The 24,662-nt window shown below is 52.6% G+C and overlaps 5 protein-coding genes across 5 annotated transcripts; 1 reads left to right on the top strand and 4 right to left on the bottom strand.

Annotated features, from left to right (window-relative positions):
• Positions 1-1,062: 1,062 nt before the first annotated feature.
• On the bottom strand, positions 1,063-4,196 carry RAT1 (5'-3' exoribonuclease 2; the record flags this gene model as incomplete). Its single annotated transcript, XM_037318421.1, has 3 exons — positions 1,063-1,627; positions 1,700-3,809; positions 3,887-4,196. 3 exons carry the CDS (start codon positions 4,194-4,196, stop codon positions 1,063-1,065), a joined length of 2,985 nt encoding a protein of 994 aa, XP_037184264.1.
• A 986-nt stretch (positions 4,197-5,182) lies between these two features.
• USO1 (Intracellular protein transport protein USO1) lies at positions 5,183-8,530 on the top strand (the record flags this gene model as incomplete). The annotated part of the gene is made up of 6 exons (XM_037318420.1): positions 5,183-6,163; positions 6,226-7,460; positions 7,515-7,965; positions 8,018-8,167; positions 8,226-8,336; positions 8,399-8,530. The coding sequence occupies 6 exons, from the start codon at positions 5,183-5,185 to the stop codon at positions 8,528-8,530; spliced, it is 3,060 nt and encodes a 1,019-aa protein (XP_037184261.1).
• Positions 8,531-8,915: 385 nt separating this feature from the next.
• On the bottom strand, positions 8,916-10,760 carry rmt3 (Ribosomal protein arginine N-methyltransferase rmt3; the record flags this gene model as incomplete). The annotated part of the gene is made up of 4 exons (XM_037318419.1): positions 8,916-9,796; positions 9,856-9,972; positions 10,054-10,428; positions 10,511-10,760. 4 exons carry the CDS (start codon positions 10,758-10,760, stop codon positions 8,916-8,918), a joined length of 1,623 nt encoding a protein of 540 aa, XP_037184262.1.
• A 700-nt stretch (positions 10,761-11,460) lies between these two features.
• Positions 11,461-14,173, bottom strand: CGCA056_v003161 (putative oligopeptide transporter; the record flags this gene model as incomplete). The annotated part of the gene is made up of 8 exons (XM_037318418.1): positions 11,461-11,535; positions 11,601-11,713; positions 11,780-11,994; positions 12,073-12,218; positions 12,284-12,292; positions 12,347-13,511; positions 13,578-13,699; positions 13,811-14,173. The coding sequence occupies 8 exons, from the start codon at positions 14,171-14,173 to the stop codon at positions 11,461-11,463; spliced, it is 2,208 nt and encodes a 735-aa protein (XP_037184259.1).
• Positions 14,174-14,969: 796 nt separating this feature from the next.
• On the bottom strand, positions 14,970-23,920 carry RAV1 (Regulator of V-ATPase in vacuolar membrane protein 1; the record flags this gene model as incomplete). The annotated part of the gene is made up of 12 exons (XM_037318417.1): positions 14,970-15,199; positions 15,254-15,482; positions 15,561-15,811; positions 15,873-16,119; positions 16,175-16,618; positions 16,679-16,898; positions 16,965-17,185; positions 17,312-18,952; positions 19,053-19,241; positions 21,886-23,546; positions 23,637-23,644; positions 23,697-23,920. 12 exons carry the CDS (start codon positions 23,918-23,920, stop codon positions 14,970-14,972), a joined length of 5,565 nt encoding a protein of 1,854 aa, XP_037184260.1.
• Positions 23,921-24,662: the final 742 nt, after the last annotated feature.

Raw genomic sequence — 24,662 nt, 5'->3', positions numbered from 1 at the left:
CAGCCGTGACGTTGTGGCGGACAAACTGAGGTTTAGGATGCAGGACTGTGCTTTTCGTGACATGGGCACCTTACCTGACCGATGGGCTGCGAGGTATCCGTAAGATAGAGGTAGACTCGAAGACCTTACCGGTAGTGAGGTGCTAGTCAGCCGAGGCAGGGGTTTGACGGCGTATCTGCCTTACCTCAGGTACACTGTATGTGCTTAACCTACCTAGGTACCTTAAGTTGCCTACGGAGTAGGGAGAACCAGCGAGTGCGGGGGCATTGGCTAAAGTGGATTGCAGCGCAAGGTGGGTACACTGTAACAGTGCGATTCGAATCGCGCAACGCGCTGCATAGGGAACAGCACGACCGCTCTTTAGCCCGTGGTGTGAGACAGGTGTTGATAGCAGTTGTGTGCCTGTATGAGGTAGGATTTCAGATCGTGGAGGGGTAATAACAGAAACTCGGCCTACTCCTGTAGGGGAGGGAACATCACCTCTGGCCGACAATGAGGTTGAGAGCAACACACTAGCTACATGGCTATCGCCAGAGGTACACGGTCTAATCCTCTTTGGGCATACTTAAGAACTTCGTACGAAAATTGGCAGTGGCCCCCACAAAGGCATCATCAACTTGGAGTGAACAGTCCCATCAGCTGCCTGATTTAGATCCCTTCTCTCCCAAACCTCAGAGTAGGCATTTGTCTTCAGTTTTTCGCCAAGTAGGTACGTTATCTTTAGCACTACCCAATCGCCGGCGCCGGTGCCTTCCAACAGCAGAGTCAATTGCGGACCAAGTCGCCCTCCGCCGAGGTAGCACCATAGCGGCAACCTGCCACACATCCGTCGTCGACCTTGATATTCATTCTAGATATGATCTTACGTCCAAACATATCATCACATTGAAGCCTAACTCTTGTGCAACTCTGCATTTTTACTGGAGCTCATACTATCTGACATATGGCATGAATTCGGCAGTGGCGGCTCCTCATCCCTTTTCATCATCCGTTTTCTTCTACTTTCACACAAACGCTTCCGTCGACACACCCCAGCATAGCTACAATTGCATGTGACTTCAACTACCTGTGGTTGCGTCCGCCGCCGTAACCCCCACCAAAGCCGCCGCCGCCGCGACCACCTCTGTGCCCCCCACCCTGATACCCGCCGCGCCCACCACGACGACCTCCGTCATTGTGATTCGCATACTGGCTTTGGATGGGCGGAGGTCCGTAGCTTTGATACTGTCCATATCCCCCGCCGCGAGAGGATCCATTCGAGTTGTGGAAAGCTGGCGGGGGCGGGGGCGGTAGTCCCATCCCGAAGCCCGGGTGACCTGGTGGTGGAGGCTGCCATGACTGGCCCTGCGGTGGTCCAGGGGGGCCATACCCGTGTTGCATGTAGTTGCCATTGCCCGAATGCCGTCCGTTTCCGCCGCTTGGGGCGTAACTGAACTGATCTCTGCGCCCTCCACGGTTGTGGCCATTATGCCCCAGTGGCGCACCACCGTAGCTCCGTCCTGACCGAGATGATTTGCTCTTGAGCGTCTCGATGTCATTGCGGTCGAGAGCTGCTGTAGGCAACTTAACGCCACGCAGCAACATAGACTTGTGAGGGTGCGAGCTCGCCGGGAAGGAATACCAGACGCTGTAAAATGTATTAGCTTGCTGTGCAGGATACGGAAGCCATATGTGGCTAGTTTCGTTGTGACCAACGTACCTCAGGGACCTGTCGTAATCAAGATTGGGCATGCCGCCGCGCTCCAGAGGATATACTAGTTCGCCGTGGGGTAGGTAGTCCGGAATCTTCTCAATCTTGCCAGACAACCCGTCGCTCGTACGCGGGTTAAGCTTCAATGTTGGTTCTCCTTGCTTCTTGGAGTAAAAGTTGGTGGTGATCTCATCGTACAGATCGTGATGAGCATCCGAAAGCAGCAAGACATCCCTGCCCACTCCATTTCTGGCCCGGTCTGCGGCACTAAGAAGAGGGTACTTCTTCTCTACGGCAGCAAGTAACCTGGGCATCTCAATAAATGGCAACAATGCCACTCCCTGCCAAGCCATCTTTTTGCCATTCAAGTCAATCTCGAAGTCGGTAGGGTAGAAGTCAATGACCTCGCTGTCCTCGTTCAACATGAGATCGTGGAAGACCTCAGGTAGAGCGTGGCGAGATGCCGCAGGCAGCACACTCATCAACTGCTCAAAAGGTCTGGAAATTCGCCCTTTCTCGAACGCGATTTCCATCTTGTCCAGTTCCACAAAGTCTGCCGCGAAGGGGGCGTAGTGGTAAGGGTAGTACCACTCCCATGATGGGCAGCCTTGAAAGTAGTAGAGCAGGACCCAAGACAGACCTTCAACATACGCTCTGGCAACCTGATGTCGGAACTCAATGTCCTTGCGGTCAACATGGAACTTCTGTTCATAGTATCTGTCCGCGTAGCCCTCCTCCCACATCCTCACATGGTCCATTGCCGCCTCTTCGGCCGCAGATGGTGTGCTTGTTCCCGCCGCAGGGGTAGGAGTCGAAAGCTCATCAGGTTCACCATCAGCCTTGCGCTTGCCAAGAATCGACTTCGCGTCCGTCGAAGCGCTTGGGGCATCGACCTTTGCAGCTTGACTTGCATCGCCTTCTGGTATAGGTTCGGCTTTGGACATCATGCCCTTGATCTGATCCCTTATGGCGCTTGCTGCACTCTTGTTGGCGGAGTTAGCATTCATGTTCGATGATCGACCAACGACCATGTCGTGAGTGATCCCATTAGGACCCCCTGCAGCAGGGAATAGGGGTAAGCCTGCAGCAGCGTTGTCAACCTGCTTTGGCCGAGCGTTCCTTGGTTGGTTACGCTCTTCTTGAAGCTTGCGACGTTTGGCGTTGGCCTCCCTGCGATCTTCTTGTTCCTTCCTCCTTTTGAAGATGCCGTCCTCTTGCTTTGCAAGTCCGTTGAGGATTAATTGCGCCCGAGCAAGATCAACGTGTCCGTCTTTAGTGACGTAGCCACCCATATGAGGGAGGTTGTCTTTCCAGATCGCTGTCAGAGTGTCGATACCGTTCTCGCGAATCTCCAGTGCGGGCAAGTGAGGCAAGAAATCGTTGCCCACGAAACAACACATGAAAACCCAGTCGTCAAGAGCTCTCTCCAGATCAAAACGGAAAGGCAGGCCAGGAACATTGAGCTCAACAGCCAGGTACTCGCGTAAAATTGAGACATGCAGCCAGATGAAGGGTTTCAGTGCTGGCGCCTTTTCTTGTTCATCGAACTCGCCAACTTTCTCCTTGGCCTCGCCGCGGCAATTTCGAGCCTCGTGACCCTTCTGCCCGCAAATCCTGCATACCCTCGGCTTGCTGTCTTGAAAGAAGACATCCTCTCGCAAGACTCGGAAATGAGGCTCGTGAGTTGCGAGACCCAGCATAATCAGATCGGCATCAAGACCGTAGATGACATGGCGCGTGTTTGGGTCATAGTCTGGCGAGATACGCTGAGACCGAACAAACGACATGATCTTGTGCTCCCCCTCACCGGGTACTGTGGCATCTGAGATGATAATTTTGAGCCTAGCCCAGGCCGGGTCCGTGCTGAGCTTGTATGCGCACCAATATCTGAGGCTCGCAGCGAGTATGTCCATGAAAGGGGTCCCAGGTGTGATGGAGTTGGAATCAAATGCCTTCTTGGTCATACTCTCAAGTGTCTCTTCTGGGATAACGCCGCCATTTTGCTGTTTTAGGAGCTTCATGAGCTCTTCTTTATCCTCCTCCTTCTGCTGAGCGTCTTGAGCGGATCGGAAACGTCGCGAGCGCTGTTGGTTCATCTTGGCACGAGGAGCCACTCCGTCTAGCCAGTAGAGGTCAGTGATATTGTTGCAAGAGACTCGCAATGGACGCAACGCGGAAAAGGGAGGCAGGACATACCAACAGCAATCATTAGAAGCTTTCGCGGCCGAACCATATTGACAACACGGTCTGTGTACCTGAATACCTCGAGCATCATCTCCTCTTCGTCCTTGGGAGCTGGGCGATCCTCAGGATGAGAACAAGGATGCACGATGCCGTTCATGTCGAGATAGAGATTGTCTAGTTCCTCGCCGTTTGGATTGGGGCCGGTGGTGTCAACCGGGATTTCAGATCCATCATCCATCTTCACAGGCTGCTCCTCGATCACCGGCGAAATGATCTTTGGATACTTGTTGGAAAGCCATCGGAAAGCGGCCGGGATACCCATCTTGTCTTGGGTCAAGCAGTGACGCTTTGCGCGCGGGATAAACAAATTGGTGGTGCTTGAAGAGCGAATGGAGCTGAAGAGATTTCTTGTGTCCCAATGGCGAAGCAAGGAATCAGAAGTCTAGACCAAGGGAAAGCCGGTTCAGCCAGGCTTCTCACAAGCTTGGGTGAAAAGGTAGCTTGTCGACCAATGCGACAAGTCCTGATTGCGGTGATGGGTGCGTTTGAACTCGGCGATGCGCTTCCCTCCAAGCGCTGAATGAAGATGGAGCGACTGTCAAGTTGGCAACGCGACGGACTGCGAGGCGCCTCAACGCGTACGCGCGTTAGAACCCGAAAGAAAGCAAGCTGAGCGCAACTGGAATTCGCGATCTCAAGGCGGAGACAGGGACGTGATCTGCTCGACACTGTTTGGAGCTCGTCGACATAAACAGAGGCGAGCTAGGGATGCTGACGGACAAACTGCGAAAGTCCCAAAAATCGGGATTCCAAAGTTCTGCATTGCCATCTGCAATATCCACTACTGGCGCTAGGTGGAGTTGGCCGTGCACTAGCTTACTGCGATAAGATAGGAGGCCTAAGACTCAAGTAGATAGGTACCTAAGTAGCGTAGTAGGGACCCACTTACCTCAACAAGGTAGGTGCCTAGGTAAGGTAAGGTAGGTGCCTCGAAGGGCACAGGTGAAGGCCATGTACTCGCTACTGTGAAATATTCGCTTTAAATGCAGAGAAGCCTCGATACCTGCACAAACGGTGGTAACCCTGGTTCGATGCGAAAGCACACCTTGCGTTTTAGTCACTCAATTAATCTGGGTGACACGATACGGCAGCTTCAAGCTTCTCAACTGAGGATGTTTTTATGACTTGAGATTACTCCAACTTGGCTTCTCATTGCCACTTCCATTGCTATTGCCATCTTCTGCACAATTTTCCTGTCGTCAGTGGGCTCGCTGCAAACCTTCAATGGCTGGAGTTTGAAGGGACAGCATGTTTTCCATCTCCACTGCACCGGCAAAGCAGTCGGTCGGCGAGACCATCACCGTCTTGAGTGGCCGTCTCAGCTCCGCAACCTTGCTCGAAGATCGTCGCGCCGCTATACTTGGCCTGCGCAGCTTTGCCAAAGACTTCCCCGCTTCTGTTGCCTCCGGAGCTCTGCGCAGTCTCATAGGCAGCTTGAGCAAGGATGCCGAAGATGTTGATACCGTCAAGGTGGTCCTCGAGACCTTGCTAATGCTTTTCAGCCCCAACGAAGACAGCCCAGAGGCCTCGGAGGAAATTGCCCTTTGGCTCGCTGACGAATTTACCATGCGTCAGGAGAACATTACCCTGCTACTCGACTTCCTAGACTCCAGCGAATTTTACTCCCGACTCTACTCCTTGCAACTCCTAGCTGCCATCCTGTCTGCCCGGACAGAGCGGACTGAGGAGTGCGTCTTCACGGCTCCATTAGGCATATCTCGTCTGGTGGCTGTATTGGACGACTCCCGCGAAGCCGTCAGGAACGAAGCTATCACCCTTCTCACCTATTTGACACCTTCATCGACTGACATCCAAAAACTCGTCGCCTTCGAGAATGCATTTGACCGCCTATTCAACATTATCATATCCGAAGGCTCCTTGTCCGAAGGTGACCGTGTTGTGGAGGACTGTCTGATTCTCGTTGCCAACCTGCTCAGGAGAAACCCATCCAACCAGTCTCTGTTCCGCGAGTCTGGTGGAATTCGCCGGTTGGCCGTCTTGCTGGAGGGTGCGGGGAAGGCCCAGCGGGAGGAGGCCGAGATTGCCGCATGGGCACAAACCCAACGCAATCGGAATATATATGCCCTTTTAGCTGTGGTGCGCCTATTCCTAGTCCCTGGGGCTGTGGGAACAGCGCAAAACCAGCTTGCTTTCTGGCAGCACGGCCTGCTGTATCATGCTCTCCAACTGGCGTTTAGCCGCGTAGCCCAGCTTCCAATCAAAGCAGAGGTTGGTCGTTTCCCGTCAGCTACGTCATTGATGCCGTCGTGTTAAATATCTTGTGCCTGCAGGCTCTCGAAACCTGCGCCGATATCATCAAAGGCAACGCCAGTCTACAAGAAGGCTTCGCTCAGCTCCAAGTTCCTTCACCTCTCGATTCACACACCCCAGTCGAAGTTAGCCAAGCAAACAGCGCCTTTCAGGTTTACGTGATAGACGGTCTTCTGGATTTGGCACTCAGTGTCGAAGATACCGAGGCATTCGACTTGCGCCTGGCGGCGTCCGACTGCCTCAAGGCTTACTTCTACAGTCATGCAGACATCCGTCTGCATTTTCTCAGAAGGGCTATAGAAGGTCACAAAACAGGCGCGGACGAGACAGCCAACGTACTCACAGTACTTTTGCGGCCGTCTCCAAACGCCGATATCACTAACCCCTACCGCAGCTGGTTTGCTGCAACCATTATGTTCCACCTTGTCTTTGACAACCCGGAAGCTAAAAGCCTAGCTATGGCCGTTACAGAGGGCGACGCAGAAAGTGGCGAAGAAGTCGTCACGAGCATTCAAATCGTCGCCGCACACCTGATATCTGGTCTGAATCGAGAGGGAGACAGTCGCGTGGTGGTTGGATATCTAATGTTGTTGCTTGGTTGGCTCTTTGAAGACTTGGACGCCGTCAATGACTTTCTTGGAGAAGGAAGCAACACCCAAAGCATCATTCAAGCAATCAATCATCCGTATCCTTCAGGCGAAATCATTCAAGGGCTCTGCGCCATGCTTCTCGGCGTGCTGTACGAGTTCTCGACTAAAGACTCTCCCATTCCGCGCACAGACTTTCACTCCATCTTGGTGTCCCGAATGGGACGCGAACGGTATATCGACAAGCTGTCCAAGCTGAGAAGCAATCCGTTAGTCAGAGACTTCGAAGTCATCCCGCAGAAGCTGAGCAATTCAGGGTCCGGCAAGCTGCCTGATGTCTATTTCGATGCTACTTTTGTCGAGTTTTTCAAAGACAACTACAGCCGTATCTTGCGTGGCATGGACCGAGATCCTGGGTTGGAGATATCTGTTGTTTCTAATGGCGTGCAGAAGGGTGTTTCGCGAGAACTTGTTGATTCCCTTCGAAGCCAGTTGGCTGAGAAGGACCAGGCATTGCAGGAAGCACAGGTAAGCATCGAAACTGTCGGCCGGCAGATTGGCCAAGAACAGGCAGACCATCGGCGAACTCGAGAAAGCTCTGCTTTGGAGCTGGCAAGAATGAAGCAACTGAATGAAGGATTGCAGCGGCAGCATGATGCGGAGCTTCGGTAAGCTCTATCCCGTAATCGATGGGAGAGGAAGGCACTGATACCCAAGTCTAGGACTCTGCAGGACAAAATCACGGCCTTACAAGAAGAACACCAAAAGCAGATGGACCAGGCCCGGCGGCAGATTGAATCTCAAGTCGCAGCACTGGAAAAGGAACACAAAAGGCAATTAGCGGATGTTCAAAACCAGGCAGAAGGCCGCGTCTCTGCTCTAGAAAGGGAGCACAAGAAACAGATGGCAGAGATCCAAGTTAAGACGGACCGCCGGATCGCAACTCTTGATGAAGAGCGCAAGGCGATTGATCAAAGACAAAAAGAGGAGATGGATCGGATACAGAATGAGGTTAAGGCTCAGGTGGCTGCTCAAAGTGAAGAGCATCACAAACAATTAGAACATGCAAGGAAGACGGCGGAAAACGATGCCGAACGCGTTCGGCACCGAGCTGAGGCCGATATGGCTGATCTCAAGGCCACTATCAGTCGACTAGAGGTTGACCTTATGAAGGTAAGACTCCTAATGCTAGTCCGTTGTCCCGACTACGACTTACCTATGCTAGGCCAAGAAGACCAAAACGCAAGAGATGCAGGCACTCCGCGATGATTCCACTAGGAAACTACAAGAGCAAGAGGGCCTCATCAAAAAAGCCGAAAGCCGCGGAAAGCAGCTAGAGAGTGAGCTCAGGGAGACTCGGGAGAAGGCCATTCAGGTTGGTTCTATTCATGGTATGCGCGTCTAGACACAGTTACTGATGGAGCCTGCTTCAGAAAGAGGCGGCTGTTCGAAAGGCCGAGGAAGACAAGCAGGCAACACAAAACGAGCTTGACGACCTGCTCATGGTGTTTGGCGATTTGGAAGACAAAGTTGCCAAGTACAAGGTTTGTTCTCCGGTCACAGAACTAGGCCACTTGCTAATGATTCTTGTTTCGTACTTCATCAGGCTCAACTCAAAGCACTCGGCGAGGCTGTCTCCGACGGAGAAGAAGAGCAAGAGGATAGTGATGAAGATGATGAAGAGGAAGATGACGAGGACGACGCCAAAAGTGAAGACGCGAACGGCACCAAGACATAGTTACATGCTGTATCGTCGAAAGCGCCGCCATTACTAAGGGATGAGCAGATTTCCACCGTCTTGGGGCAATGTTCGGTATCATATTCGAGTCTACATAGTTGTCCGTCACAGAAGGCGAGACTGGTGTTGTTCGCTTGTGCGTGTCTACCTAGTCTATTTGGCATGAATAAGTCCACTGCTACTCCACTGTGATTCGACACAGAGATACGCGCATACCCAACGTCCACTTTTGATAGGCGTGAACGCCGCTGGGTATACGCCTTGACGTCATTTAGTATTCCAGCAAAATCCTTCTTGTGAAACCCAACGCCGCCCACGGTAACCACTTGGTCTCAATGTCCTACAACCTGCCAAATCGAAATTATCCCGGAACCGAGAAACACCTCTACCGCAACTTCCACATTTGCTTTTTCTCTCCTTGGCCAGACACAGTCCATGTGTTGCCGATGGTTAGGGCGCGTGGGTTGTTTTCGGGTGCCTTGAAGACGATGCGGCCTGAGACATCAGTCCCGGCTTTAACTTCGATGTTGTCTTCCAGAGATTTGCTCATCAGGAAACCCTGCTTCCAGTGGGTGGCGGGGCCGAAGGGGCCAGTGGTGAACGCGATCTCGCCGGGGCGGGTTCCACTGGACTCGCCAGGCTTGACATGCAGGCTCGCCGGAACAGTGTCCTTCCGAGAAGTAGTAAAGAAGATATCAAACCAAACCAAGAACCCGTCGAGTGAAGGAATGTCCCTCGACAAGGTGGACTTCCACGGGGCCTCAAAATCGAGCTCCTCGGTTTTGATGCTGTGCAAATCCTGGAATGCGATCTGCGTTGCAGAGCCGCAAACACAGCTTTCGGGCATGACTTCGATGCGCGCCTCGTCGTAGATGCCAGTCTTCATAGACTTCATGTCAAAGCCGTAGACGTCGTCCCAGAAGGTGATGAAATCTGTGACATACTCGGGGTCCGACACGGGAGCAGCCCAAATGGTCGAGACGCTAGGGACAAGCAGACCGTCAGGCTTGAGGTAACGGTCTCTGGCCCAGAGAACGCTAGGCAGCATGGCTTCATAAAGGAGACAGTATCCCATCCATTCACTGATGATGATGTCCACCTGATCCACCGGAAGGTCGATTTCCTCGATCCTTCCCCGTATGCAAGTGATTTGATCAGTGAGTCCGTTGTGGAACACATTCTCTCGGGCCTTGTCAATGATGTCCGATTTATCAACCGCAAAGACCTTGGCTGCACCAGCCTTGGCGCAAAACATGCTCAAAATACCTATGGTTGGTTGGGCATTAGATTTTGAGAGCAAAGAGCGACCTAGGTCCACAGCTTACCGGTTCCGCAACCAATATCGAGCACAGTCTTTCCCGCAAACAGATGCTTGTTGTCGTAGACAAAATCGCGATATGCATCTGTTCGAATGGTATCCTTGAGCATGGTTTCATGAATATCTATATTGGTGTCAATGAACTGGTTGAAAGCATACCTCGCAGGACGAAATTCTGCGAGGCTTTCGATGTCTACGAACTTACCATTGCTAGCATATGATTCCCAGTAGTACTGGGACTCGTCCTTGCGGGCCTCCTTGTCGACCGAACGGTCCCGACGGCTCCTGTTTGGAACATCTTCTCCCCAACGCTGATCCAACGTTTGTTCGACGGCCAAGCGGTAGCTGGCGAACTGTGCCTTGACTTTCTCCAGATCGTCCTCAAGTTGAGCTTCTCGGCTTGACTTCGACTGCAATTCCTCTTGAAGAACACTTTGAAAATCAGAGCCAATGTCTAGCTCAGTTAGTGCCATGATCAGAGCGTCATCCTCGATGACGGGCTTGAAGAAGCGATCATCAGAGATGTGCTCGGCAGAAATAATTTCGGGCAGACGAGCACCATCGTGAGTGCTTTGGCGGACTGCGGCGGCGATGTCAGTTTAGGAAGACGCCACCGATGTCCACGAGGTGAGCGCTGTGAACGTAGTTGTCTAGAAACTCACCGAAGTTGACGAGCCTTACGGTGCCGAGGAAGTCGAGGCCGAGCCGATGACGGACTTCAAGGAAATCGAAGTTGTGCTTTTCGCGGCAATGCTGCAACATGGAATCGAGACTGGGAAAAACGGAGTCGTCCAGCAAAGAGATGAAGTCCACGGTGTCTTCCTCCTCAGGCTCGGCATCTTCCCAGTCAGACTCATCCGATGAAATGTCCGACTCGGGAAGATCCTTCTTGTCGAGCTTGTCATTCGCCATGGTGAAAGCCAAGCAGGGTAGTTTGCTTGGGTGTGTTTTAAATATACGTCCTCAGTCCTGGTTGTCGAATTTTGTCTTCGGTCGATGATCGTTGCAAAGTGAACAATGATCGAGTTGAAAGTGACTGGTGAATATTTTCCGTCGTCCACGCCGAATGTGTGGGCCTCATTGGGGCAGGCTTGGATGGGCCTGCCTACGGATGCCAATGCGGTAACAGGGAAGCTGCAGCCAACGTGCCACCGTGCCTACCATGCGTAGGAGTTGGAGTCACTTTTTGTGCGCTGGTCCCGTCAAACTGGACCTACCTATCCAGCCACCGGCTGCCGTTTGGTTGTCCCGTTCCGGTCCGGTCCCGTTCAGTCCAGTTTAACGCCGGTTGTTCTTCGGGCGCAAGCTTGCAAAATTCCATGCCAGCCAGGCACATGAAATACGAAGGTAGGTGAGTCGTGACAGGGCGACCCTAATAATTTCAACTAGGTACCCTGCCCAAGTAATTATTAGCTAGGTACACGATAAACATATCCCAATAAATTGCCTTCCCAACTTTATGTAGGCTTCCTTTTGTTTCAGCCTGGAACGGGAGTGCCATTCAAATCTAACGCACCTGCCCTTGCCTCTTCTTCAAACCCCTCGCCTCATGTCCGCCTCTACTGTCGTCTCCTCCTCCACTTGACCCGAACCACACCGAAGACCTACCTACCTAGTAATGCGGTACACTAAGGCTCTGCAGCACAAGATTGACGATGCTCAGGAAGCCCTCTCCTAGAATGAAGCCCTGCAGTAAGCACACAACGTCAGCCGACAATCAAAACCACCACACTGCGCACGACTAATACGCACTGACGCAAGCACAATCAATGGTGTGCTGGACTGCCCTCGCCGCGAAATCCAATACCAGCTGAGCAAGCCGCCGACCGTCCGTGCCAGTGTGAAGGATGGAACGTTGTACATTCCTGTGCATCTGTCAGAATCCATTTTCGCCTCTACGTTCTTTTCAATCAACCCCTGGATAAACTTACCCACAGCCACTGCGATTCCGCCCGGTATAAAAGACCGCCATACTTTGCCAGTCGCCGTTGTCCTTATCATAGTCGTGATAGCAAAAATAACGGCAAAGGCAAATGCCCATTCCCTGGCATTCGGTGGCAGACCTTTCCCGGTAACGAGTCTGGCGGTGAAGATCCAGACGTAGCCCGTCGGGACCTGGAACAGATCACCAGGAATTGCATAGACCCTGTACCAGTCAATTATTAGCCTTCCATGTCTGCCGAGACGGTGTAGAAAGGGGGCCAAGGAATATAGACACACTCACGCCGCGTATAATTGGTAGACAAGAGCGCTCACGACAGCACCAGCCGTTGCGCCAATAACCTGCCCCCAAAACTGAGCATTAGGTGCGGCACCGAGAAGATGGCCTGTCTTTAAGTCCTGCATGAGGTCCCCGGCTTGTAGAGCACCCTGGAAATCGAGTTAGATGTACACTTAGAGATGTTAGGGTTGCGTTTCAACCACACTCGACATACTGCTTCGGACTGCGTGAGCATCATGGTTAGCGTTGCTTTACTTCATCTCGATGGCATACTTACCACTGCACCCGCCACAAGGTTGATCAATACACTAGACTTATGCGACTGTGGTATTATAAGGGCAAAGAACAACTGCGCCAATTTACTGATTCCCGACACAGGATTTAAGTCCGTCTCACCCAGTGCTCTCACGCCCATAATGCTGAGCAGAAGGGCCATGAGAACAGCAACAATGGTTGCATAAAGCGGGACAAGATCGCCAAAGACAATATGGATCGTCATGATGCAAAGAAGAACAGATAGAACAAGCCCCACTGAGACCAGACGATTGCTAATCTGTTGCTCAGGTGGTGCGTCTGCATCGTCTTCCTCCGTATAGTTGTCAGGCAAAACCGAAGCTCTGCGACGCACAATCGTGTTTGGTCCTTGGTCAGGCAGAAGACGCGACGTGCTGGTTGCTTCTGTCTCCTCTTCGGTTCTCAAAGCCGAGTAACCTTGCCTAGATTGGTCCTGGGACCGGACAAGCTTCCGCCAGATGCGCAATACTCGTTGCGAAAACGTATTGCCAGTCAAAATACTCAACCGATGCCAGAGTGGCCGAAAGGCAATATGACCAAGGCTCACGATGGCATCAGCAAGCATAATAGCCAACGAGACCCATACGATCCAGCCTTTACTTCCAGTCTCCCAGTCATCAATCGAGCCAGGTGCCCATCCATTGTATTTGGCCAGAGGTGAAAGAATACCCCACCCCACTGCTGCACCCAGAAGCATATGCAGGGTGGTCTCGGGTCCCATAATGATTCCTTGCCCTATGTAAGCAGGGCTCGGATTCAGTGTCCACAGCCAGATGCTGGCGGCTTCGGTCCCAAAGACGGGAATATTGCGCAGGCTGGGTAGGAAGTAAGAGCAAAGCGTATAGAGACCCGAGACTCCGAAGCAAATCAGCAGCAACCTCATGTTCCCGGCCCAGTCCTGATGAACATCAGGTTCCGACCCTGCGATGCGGCCATGTTCGGCATCTGCGCCTGTAGCGGTGCGACTGTTGTCCATGACAGTCGCCTCGTCAGGGTCCGGCACTAGACTCGCGAACCCACCAGCTACAGTGTCTTCCGACCCGCCTGAATTTGAGATACGTGTCTGTCCGTGTAGCACGCCAATGAGCACGGCTGTGCTGAAGCCACTCGGAAAGCGCAGCCTTTCGCGTATGATGACCTGCCGACGTCTAACGAGTGTTAAAAAGAAAGCGAGTACAACCCGAAGGTGGAAGGAATCATTGGGGCTGTCTCACAGAGGAACGGCGAAAACGACACCGAAGTAACATAGACCTAGGGACCATAGGATCAACTTCCATAAGCTGATATGGAGTGGCCCTTGCTCATCGGTCGTGAGAAGGTAGTTCATAGCGGGGATCTGCATTCATGTTCAGCCGTGTCTACTTGTGTTAAACCATTGCAATAGATGACTTGACCTATTGCAAGATGGCGAAAGCTTTCCTTTGCTTATGATGACGGGAAGACATACAACACCGACGAAGCCACATCCGAGAGGCATAATGGCCATACTCCCTGCAACAGTCTGAACGAGGACGTTCTCGACAGGGCTAAATGGAAACTTTAAGTGACGCGCGAGCGCCTTGAAAATGCCAAACCCCATCAGGCTGGCGGGCATGGTCATGGTGCTCACCCAGCCCGTCTGCAATCCAAAGTACATATTTGAGAAGCAGATGACCAGGCCGACGAGCAGACCGACCACAACGCCGCGGATCGTAAAACTGCGGCCCTGTATGGTCGGACTTTGCTTGGAAGAGTCTCCGCCGCTGTTGCCGCCAGCGGGTGTCGCGTCAACAGCAAGTTGGCCATCGTGATAACCCCGATTTGGAGCCATGGTAGCCGTCAGTCTTCCTTGGTGGATAGAGAGACAGCCTATGGTGCGGAGAACTGATGGGAGCTGATGAAAACCACGTAAGTGCCTCGGTACGAGGGTATCGTCGACGTGGCTGAAGGGTATGATGATGGCGATGTCAATTTGCTAACCAACCCGGCGTCTGAAGCGCTCCCTCAGCGGCGAAATCATGCATGAGGTGGTGGCAGGTTGCTTGCAAACGGCGACTACGGAAGAGCCAGAGGAAGGGGTAATGAAGTCCAAAGCGGGCAGATATGACTCCGTACTGTTCTGTGGTGAAGTCAATCAAGTAAGATAAAGTACGGTCGCAACCCTTGCCCGTGCAGGAGAGATCCTCGAAACGGCATGGGTAATCCGGATTCGTATCCGCAATGGATCGCTTATCTTTTGATCCAAACCCCCAAGTTTGTCCGTGCTTGGTCAGAATTGAAGCACGTCGCGGCGTGTTGAAGGCCCATCCTTACATTAAGATTATGCCTGCCCACCACGCTAGTCCGGCCCGGAACTCGGTAAAGTGACGTGCGGGCTCTTGCTGTGTGGCTTAGTAATCTTCATGATTGGTCCCTCGTCTACCAAGTAAGTGATCGGAGTTGGTCAAGGTTGCTTTAACGACAGCCTGACACGGCATGCGTTCGTTTCTAATATTGCACGCGTTGTAGATGCTAAAACGATGAATCTACAACTCGATTTTCGCTATGTGAATGCCTCGCCCTCCTGGTTCATGGAGCCCGGTGGATCCCCCCTTTATACCACGTGGCCCGTGTTCGCACGCCGACAATTAGAAACCGAAGCTATCAAGCAGTGAGCTTGAGTCCGGCTCTTGGAAGACTGTTGGCGCTGAATCCTTGCTCCTGTTCACGCCAGATCTCATCTCCACATGAAGAGTCGACATTGGGAGATCTGCAACGACCAATGAACTACGGCGACGCAATAGCTTCAGCGGATTGATTTCGCCGCCCAACCCGTTCGTTTTGCTTATGGCGGATTTCAAGAACTCCCAATTACGGACTGCCATTTTGTTAGTTTCTCGTATCCGCATGTCAATGTTGCATTCAATCATACCGAGATCTAGGCCGAGTAGGTCGCAGCCCATTCGGTCGTAAAGCTTCGCACTATGTAGCACAAACTCCCATTCTACGCGAGGAGTGACCTTGGAGGCCCCGCGAAGCGTCTGCAGCGTCTTTTGTCGTAGCTGGGCATACAAAACCACTAGAGCCGGGTCGTCTGTGAGGAACAACTTCGATTGCATGTCAGGGGTACATGGTGTTTCGATCAAGGTATAAACGGGTGACTGTGCCAAGGATCCAGACGTGGTTAGTAATCGATCAGACACGCCGGGGCTAGCTGTTGGGAGGAAGCAATAACTCACAATCAAGGCCCTTACAGCCATGTCTTTGCGATTTAACATCCAGAAAGTCCAAGAGGCGAGCCAACGATTGCCTTCCCTGGCCGCCAGAGCAAGCACCTCTTCTTCCAATAGCTTTCTTAGAACCGGTCCCTGATCTCCTTCGTAAACCCTTGCAATGGCAACTGCACGCTGGAGATCCCGCAACTGATTAAGACAAACATTGACGGCGTCCTGAAGATGATCCGCCAGGAGGAAAAATGCGGCCGCGTACTCTGTTGGGCCAAACGTCAGCAAGTCGTGAGCGGCTGCAAATGTGCACACGCAAGTACTCACCGAACCGACGCTTGCTGAGCAGGGCATAAGCGTTCTTGAGGGCTTTTGTTCGCCACACTGGATCATCAAAATTATTCGCGAGGAAGCGCTGAGTCGTAGCCTGTTCACGATTTCCGTATGCCATGCGCCACAGACCCTGGAGCACCGTTTTCTTCTTTAAAGCCAAGTAATACAGACTGCAATCGACCGGGTTTTTCGCGTCACTTTTGGTGTATTCGTTTCGAGCAACATTTTCAAACTGCGCTCGCTGTAACTCAATCAGCTTCGGGGGTGGTCACGCATCACCTGATTAGTGTTCTTACCAACGCATTGCGGTCACCCAGCCACATGAACATGCCGCTTTCTTTCGCGTCTTCCCAGCGAATGCCGCTGTGACACTGTTTCGTGACAAAGTCAACAAGAATGTCCTGGCTCGTGGAATGATAGGCCCAGTTGATCTCTCTCCAGGACATCTGGATTTCGCTCGTCCGCCCTTTCCGTAGGGCATGTTGGCGGAAGAAGAGCATAAAGCGAGCGCCATTTTCATCCAAAGATCTACGTTGTTTCTCGACGAGCCCGGCACACTCGACAATATCTGCCAATTGGATCTGCTCATGCCCAGAGAGCTGTTCAATATCGACCTTGGTCAACCGCTCGTTGATTGCATAAGCAACGTCTTCAGTGAAGTTTTCGTCCTCTTCATCCGCAGTTGCCTGGTAATCAAAGTGAGAACTAATTTGCGATCCGGACGCATGCATTGCTGATGCCTGCCATTTTCTTCAGTCAGCACTCAATGAGATGCCTTTTGGCTAAAGGAAGGTTGGTACCTCGTCCTGGTAAAACTCAGATGGATCGAGTCCAAGGTAGTCGTCGATGGGTTCATCTGCGACGTGAAACTTGAGTGTCTTGTACAAAGACACAAGCACTTTTCGCACCGCTATACTCTTTCCTGCAAGAATGCTCTGACTCAGAAACTGTGGGTGGAAGATTGGCAGTGGACCATTAAATCGTTGAACAGCTTCAAATAAATCCCATACGCCATTCTTTCTATGGGGAAGCTGTAAGCTCTTTACCAACGAGCCAGAAAGATCATATTCTCTTCCGTGAACAAACATCTGGTTGCCAGAACCGATAACAAGATGCCCATCACCAAGCCAGGTCGAATCGCCTATGGGATGGGGAGTGAGCTCTCGAATGCTGATCTCTCGCACAGCAGCCCACGCCGGTCCTTTATTGAGATAGTCAAAACGCATCTGACATAATAGAACAACCTTGGACTGGAAGCCCACCGCCAGTATTGACTGTGAGTCTGGAGTGGATGTCCAGTCAAGGTCCTGAATTATGTTGTTAGTTCCGTAGTTTTGTGTGAATTCGAGTCGAGCAGCTCCGATGTCCCAAATGGATAGCTGGGACCTGGTTGAATCGACAAGTGCCGCTTTCTTGAGTGTACTGCCGCTCACCAATGCTGGCTCCGAAAGTCCCGTTTCGGCTGAACACGTTGAAAGCCATCCAACCCTGTCCTCTGTATAGTCGACACGGGCTGTCCAGAAATCAACCCGCCCAGAATGCGTGTACGAAATAGCAATATCCTTAGCAAAGACGTCAAGAAAGCCGGATGTAACAGGTGCAGAGCCTGCCGGGTCAACAGGCAAAACGTAGGCAAGACCTTCGATATTGTCAAGTTGAAACCTGCAGTACTCCTGTATCGAACCTTCATCGCGCCCGTTGACACAAGTTTCGGACCCTCGGCGTGAATACTGCGGGAGATTGACCTTCCAAACGAGACCCTGCTGTTCCGAGGTGACAGTTGCAATATGGGCTACTGCGTACTCCTCGTGTGGCTGCCTAGGCAGTATCACCAAACACAGAGGCTTGCCAGCAATCTCATAGGACTGACGTGCCAACAACATGGCCTTTGGCAACCGGCAATCCCAGAGATATATGGTGTTATGCTCCAGAAAAATGACAAAGCGGCCTTTTCGGAGAACACATATGCGGTGAATATGTCCACTACCTGGAATGACACTCTGTCGCGATAATCCTGATTTGGTGTTGCCGTTATGAGTCCAGACGATGCTTTCGCCTTCCGCTGTCCTGGAAACCACTGCTCGCCCGCTAAAATTTCGGACCATCTTCTTGATAGGAGCCGAGTGCCCAGACCACATACATTGCCGAGAAAGGCAATTCTGGTCGGCGGCCGGGCTGAGGAAGTCCACCAAGTCAGATTCATAAACATGTATTTGGCCCTCAAAGTCGTGAAACAAGATACGTAGTCGCCCAGTCCGCCGGTCACAATAACTTTGTACCACAACGTGCTGGCTGCACATAAATTCGAGGTCTTGCGGCTTGAATCGAGACAAGTTCGCGGCCGTGGACTTGCTGGATTTAGACCCTACGTCTTCTACAACAAAGACAGCCGTTTCCCCAGCACCGTTGAAGGCGACACATAGCTCAGGGCTCTTATTTGCAAGGGAAATCAGGTGCTCAAGAGCGTTATCTTGTTCTCCGTGCTGAATCGGGCGGCGTTGTACAGCTAGCTCCGTAGCAGCGGATACGTCCCTGCCGTCGATGATGAAGGCCAGAAATGTTGTAGGGGGGCTCACGGTCCTGAGACTCTGCTCCCGGAATGCCGAAGGCAGATCAATGGTCCCCCACAGATTCAGTTGCTGGGGGGCATGGGGGTCGGACCCCGTCCAAATGCGAATCTTGTTGTCGACACATGCAGTATAAAGCACATTTTGGACAGCTTGTTCGATATGATAAGGTTTTCGCCATCGGATACTTGTCACAATATCTGGGTGTCGCAGGTAAGCCAAGTCGAAGCGCACGTCTTCAGCGCCGTACGTGAGACGGCGCCACACCTTGACGAGGCGGTCATGAAAGCCAACCGAGGCGATGTACGCCGAATCGTAGGATATTTCTGCAAGCTTGGAGGGGCTCGGAAGGGTTTTCGTCCATATGCTGTTTGGCTCGTCGGCCGTCGAATACATGCAAAGGGCAGAATGAGCTACGAGGAGCTCTTCGGATGTGCCCCAGCTCAAAATGGTATTGTCGATAGCATCTCGAAGGTCGGGTATAAGGAACGAAGACTGGAGTCCCCACTATCGCAGACACATAGAATTAGCGATGAGCCGCTTCAAACTACAGAGCACAGTCTGCAGAGCCAGAGCAAGCTAGTCCAGGGCTGGATCGGAGAACTACCTTTAAAGCGTCCTCTGATTGTCCAAATGGCTTGTAAACTCTGATGACGGAATCGGTGCAAGTTGCGATCTTTCCAGACCACTCGTCGAATGCAACGGCTTGCAGATGAGCTGGGTCTTCGTCGTAGACGGTTTGGACAATGGTGCCTGGATCGCACAGGATGGTGAACGCGCTGCCCGTGATGTAGACCTACAGGGACGCATATCAGCGAAATAGGAGTAAGCGAGGGCGCCAATGGCTCACGTTGAAGTGCCTCGAGTCCCAGAAGCCCGTCGCAAGAGCGTAGAGCCCAGATTTGGGCCTGCCTGGGAGGACTGCTCTCATCCTACTAGCCCGAGACTCGCAGCAGCATTGCTCGGGTTAGCAGATCGCGGTCGTTGCCCGTCGCCGACGGAAACTTGGTCGGCAAGGCGCAGAGAAATGTTGGGGCGGGCGATGGCAGAGGTCGTAGATGAAAGACACTGGATACGGCGCGTTTTGAATGGGTTCTGAGACGCGTAAGGTTCATGCAAAGAAGGACAGGATAGTCTTTTAGGAGCTCTGTCGGGAACAAATGAGATAGCGATCTTTAGAGGGCACGGAGGGGTACGACCTCGAATAGGTCGGCACCAAGGTAAGGCAAAGTGAGGGAAGGCAGGTGTATGCGTACACTGCATACGGGTTGAATAACACGATAGAGTAAACTATACAGAATAGGGAACAAAACAAAAGAGGGAAGGCAAGGCAGGGAGAGGCAAGGTACGTAGCTATATCTGGTGACGGGTCTCGGGGAAGCTTGCAGCGATAAGATAACGTTGGAGAATGACGCCAGCTTGCAGAATGACCATCTGAGCCACGGTTGGCCAATGCCTGTCAACGAGGGCAAGTGCTTTTGTCGCGGATTTTCCAGAGTCGGGAAGTATGCGTTTCAACTTGCCTCCTATTCCCCCTTCTATTATTATTCTTTTTCGACGGCCTGCCGTGACATGCAATGTCGATATTTGCGCGTCCCAGGTGGTACAATGCACGTTAGCCCAGATCATACCGTCTTTACTCAAATCAGTCGGGTATACTAGTTAACATTTTTCCAAGACAACACACGACGTCAATATCCACCAGAAGCCATATTACGTAGCCTGAGTTCCAACCCTCTTTAATCTACTTGACCCAGCGCCCCAGGCCGACCGCCATTTGCCCGTCGCATACTCATGTCGGCTGTGGAAAGCCTCTGGGCCTGTGCGAAAGAGAGCCTGCTCAACTGACTAGCCTGGGCTGGTGGCACACTCCTGTTGTACCGCTCTCGAAGCTCACGTTCGAACGGCGTTGGCAAAGGAGCAAATGGTGTCATGGATGGTAACTGCACCGAGGATGCCATCCCTGTCCAACGTGTTGGTGTGCTCACAACGACTCCGTCCGCGTCGGCTCCTGAACCTCCCCCATCTTGATCCTCCTCCTCTTCAACCGTAGGGCCCATTTCTTGGCGTTTCGAGGCTCTGAACAGCCCTGTCCCCGGCCGCTCGTGTACTGTCCTTGATAGCTGGAAAGACTGGCGACTCATGCCGAGTCCAGTGCCCTTCCGTGAGCTCCCAAGGCTTGCTCTCATCGCGCTCAAATGTTGTGACCTGGTTATGTCTTCATCTCCTTTCCAATGGTGAAGAAGACGACGAACGAGCTGCTTCTTATTCCTTTCTCTGACATCTGTGGCAACATATTCCCTGCTCTTTAGTTGAAGTACCGTAGACTGCCACTGACCCCAGTATCGCATTTTTAAGGTCTCCTGCCAGACTTCCTTCGAGCGACCGTGCACGCTTGCATGGTCTTGCGAAATGATATGCCACTCGCCGAGCCATGCGGCTGTAAGGAGCCTGGAAGCACCCCGATCGCGGCTGCTGTCCTGATACCAAACGTCCAAGAAACCAACAGCACGATCCCGCTTCTCCATGCTGTGGTGCTTAGTCGCTTCCCAGCCAAGGTTGCGATGCACTCGAGCCAATGACTTCCAGCGACTCAGATTTTCCTTCGTTGAGGTGGCCTTAACATGTTGCCTGTATCGTGCGTAAGACCTTCGCGTTTGAGATCTCCAGGCCCCCTTTGAGCGCCAGGTTTTCACCACTGCGTTGACGCTGGCGAAAAAATAACCACGCTGGGTCCATGTACAGAGATTTGAGCTATGCAGAATGCCAGCTTGCCAGGTATCGACCACGTGTCGTGCCGCTTGACGTTTAGCAGAGGTTCGCGATCTCTTACTAAACCGAACCATGTCCAATGCTTGCCGATGCCAGATGTCTAAAACTTTTGTCTTGAGCAATCTATGAGAATTGGCCAGAGGGGAATGCATGCCATGGGGTGTCTGTGGCAGCTTAGGATCGGCTTGGTCCTTGTTATGCCTTCTGTGGCCGCTATACCCAGGTGCGACTCGGTGTGGCGGTAGTCGACATGCGTTGTGCCATCTGCATATGGTATCGCGTACCAGATTGAACCCCATCTTTGCACGAAAGATCTCGACCCTTGTCTCTAGTTGCCAATGGTCTAAGGAGTTCCGAACGACACTGAGGCGCCGATGAGTTGCTACGCCGTCTTGGTGACATCGCACCTGTTGGTGCCAGGAATTGAAGGCAAGAGACCACCGAATTCTGGTCCTGTGTTCTTCTGTGTGTGCAGAAATCACGCGCAACGCTGAGCAAGACAATCCCCATTGCTGGAGACAGAGAGCCTGTAATTGGGGCCGAACCAACAACCTCGTGACCGTTGAACATGAACTAGACCAGGCGGCCAGAATTCTTTCAGCTATGCGGCGTGCAGATAGTGTCACAGCCCGCTGCTCCATGACAACGCCGTCGTCAGCCCACCTCACCCAAAGAGTCAGCAAGCGGGAAGTAAAGATACGACGCCCCTTGAGCTTGGCGTCTGCTGTCACCAACTCCCAGGGGTCAAAGTGGCGCATGCGCAAAATATGCCGTCTGGCTACGGCGGTTCTTTCACGCTTCTCGGTTGCGTAGGTCTCCCAATGTGATATTCCTCTGAGAATCTGCAGGTAACGAGCCGCTCGAGCCGCTCGTTTTTCCAGCCAGGCGTATCGTGCTTCCATCGCTAGGTCATCTTCCAATCCCTCATCGGGAGGTGTGGCTTGCCTAGTAAGTAGGACGTTGTCACCAGAAGGTTCCTTTTGTGGAACTGGCGCTACTTCCTGCTGCTGCTGTTGCAGTACTTGATGTCGTTCGATGTTAGACGACTCCTGCCCAAGAACCTTTGTGTCAATGCTGGGCCGCTTGCTGGTCTCGTGCTGGACGACTGTCGAAATATTTGGCTGACGACCGCTGACCTCATTTCTGGGGGTTTCGTCAATGTACACCAGCTGTCGCCGTTGCGGTTGCTGCTGCTGTTGTTTTTGTTGTTGTTGTTGTCGTTGTTGTTGCTGCTGTTGCTGTTGCTGTTGCTGTTGTTGCTGCTGCGGGTTTTGAGGCGCATTGGATTGCTGGGGTAGAGCGTAATGTTGGGACTGTTGATGTTGGAGGTTATGTATGTCGTTCTGGGCTACAGATTGTTGCTGGTGTAGATTGCCCTGCTGGGGCAAGTATTGCTGGGGCTGCTCGTGTTGAGGGTACTGGCCATGAGACATGGTTTGGCCAGGAGAGAATTGTGGCTGGTCTTTTCTTAGTGGACGCTGTTCGCCTTGCGCTGGAAATGGTTCGTAATGGATGTTTTGCTCCGCCCGTAAAGTTTCGTGCCCATCAACAATAGGCCTGGCTCCAACGTCCTCTGGCAGAAGCCAATTGACTGTCCTAACAGACTTGGGTCGGACAGGACGGGAAGCAGCGATGCTGACGTTCTTTCCCGCATCGTGGGCAACAGTCTCAACGGGTTGAATAGTGGTGTCGCTAGCTCCACGGTGCTCATTGGAGCCAGTCACTGACCGTGGGCTCTGGTGACTCGGCTCCGTACCCGCAGCTGTGGATGGCGAGTGACTTTGGGATGAGTGCTTTAAGCGTTCGGAGAGATCAGGGGCCAGGTGATTTGGCCTTGGAAGTATGGGCATCAGCCTTTGGAGGTTTGCACAGTCGCCGTTACGGATTGCCTCGTCTGGGGCAGTGATCGGCCTGAAGCGCCCCTGCTGTGATGGCTGTATATGCTCCGAAGAGCTATCGTCCGTGGTAGCAAAGTTATGTTCGCTATTGGAGTGAGGAGGTGACGGTTGCAACGGGAATCCATGGTCTCGTTCATCGCCTGGGTCTGAAAGCGGTCTCGAACCTTCGCTGCGACTGTCGAACTCCAGCTCAATACCCATCCTCGCCAAAACATTGCGAAGTTTATCCAAAAGTGAACCGTCGCCGCGCTCGCCGCCGACTCGGAAGACCAAGCGCGAGATGTGATGGTCCTCCTCGGGGTCGATACCGTATTTTGGGAGAACGGCGTCGTATGCCTGAAACAGAGCGTTCGTCGCCAACCTCTCACCCTCGGGGAGGAGATCGAGATTATCCTGGGCAGCCGTGACGACATCGTGGAGGATGGCAATTTCTGATTTTGCGTCAGTCGCAAAGCCATTCGATGGCTCTCATTTAGTCTATAGAGGCTGTGAATGTGGAAGGAAGTCCCGGTTTTCCTCACCTTCGTTACTATAGTAAGAGTCGGAGCTTTGAATTGACGCAAAGCTGGATATGCCGTCACGGGGAGCCAGCGCTGGGCGATGTGGCAGTGACGGCATGTGAATTGATGCCGTTCCGGTAGCATAATAAGATGGCAGGAGTGGCGACAGTAGCGGCAGCGGTGGGAGAGCAGGAGGAGTTGTTGCTTGTGATTGTGCGGGCGTGCTTGGTGTTGATGGGTACGATTCCGGTCGCGATCGCAATCGTCGCGGGCTGTCGAAAACCGGGGGTATCGTCAAATTTCATGGGCAAAAGGCGAAGGACCGCGTGCAATGAACACCGAATACATTTGGCCGCAGCGATATCCACGGAGGAAGAAACGAGGAGTATCGAAAGAGCTCGACCGACTTCCGTGGGCGAAGGAGGATAATGTACGGCGGCGAACGCAGCGCGTCGCGAAAAGTTGCAAATACAATGGCCAGGTACAATGGTAAAGTAAAGCCTGACTGACAGCTTTGTCTTTCGCGCGCGTCGGCGGTAAAGGCGGCACTAGCGAAGCTCGGACAAAACGCAAGGTATCCCTGGACACTATAAGCGACGTGCTGTCCTAAAGTGAATAACGTCTGGGAGGGACTCTGGGAGGACAGAGGGAAAAGAAGATCAGGGAAGAGGTTGAACTGCCCAACCTCCCGTCTTTCCTCCGCTTCTTGTGTGTTGATTTCGAGGACCACGCCCAGCAACCGCAGTCTTATGGTGTGCCTTAGACAGCAACGGTTGCATGGTACAATACCACTCAACCTACCTTAGGTACCTACCTTAGGTCTGGGTCCGTGCTATGGGGCCCTCTCGGAGTGTAAGTACCTGGGAACCTAGGCACTCTACCTACCTCAAGTAGGTAAGGTCAATGTAGACCGTAAGGTATTGTACGTACAAGGTAAGGTAGGTGGTGTAGCATCGACCGGGCTGCAAACCAATGAGGTCGCTTTGGATTTGTTACCCAGTTTTTTTAGTGTTCTAGAAAGAGAAAATACTTGACGGCTTCGTACCT

Source organism: Colletotrichum aenigma (assembly GCF_013390185.1).
Source record: "Colletotrichum aenigma strain Cg56 chromosome Unknown KSG_Cg56_contig02, whole genome shotgun sequence".
Lineage (NCBI taxonomy): Eukaryota > Fungi > Ascomycota > Sordariomycetes > Glomerellales > Glomerellaceae > Colletotrichum > Colletotrichum aenigma.
Note: the sequence above shows the minus strand (reverse complement) of the source record. Positions and strands in the feature narration are given on the sequence as shown.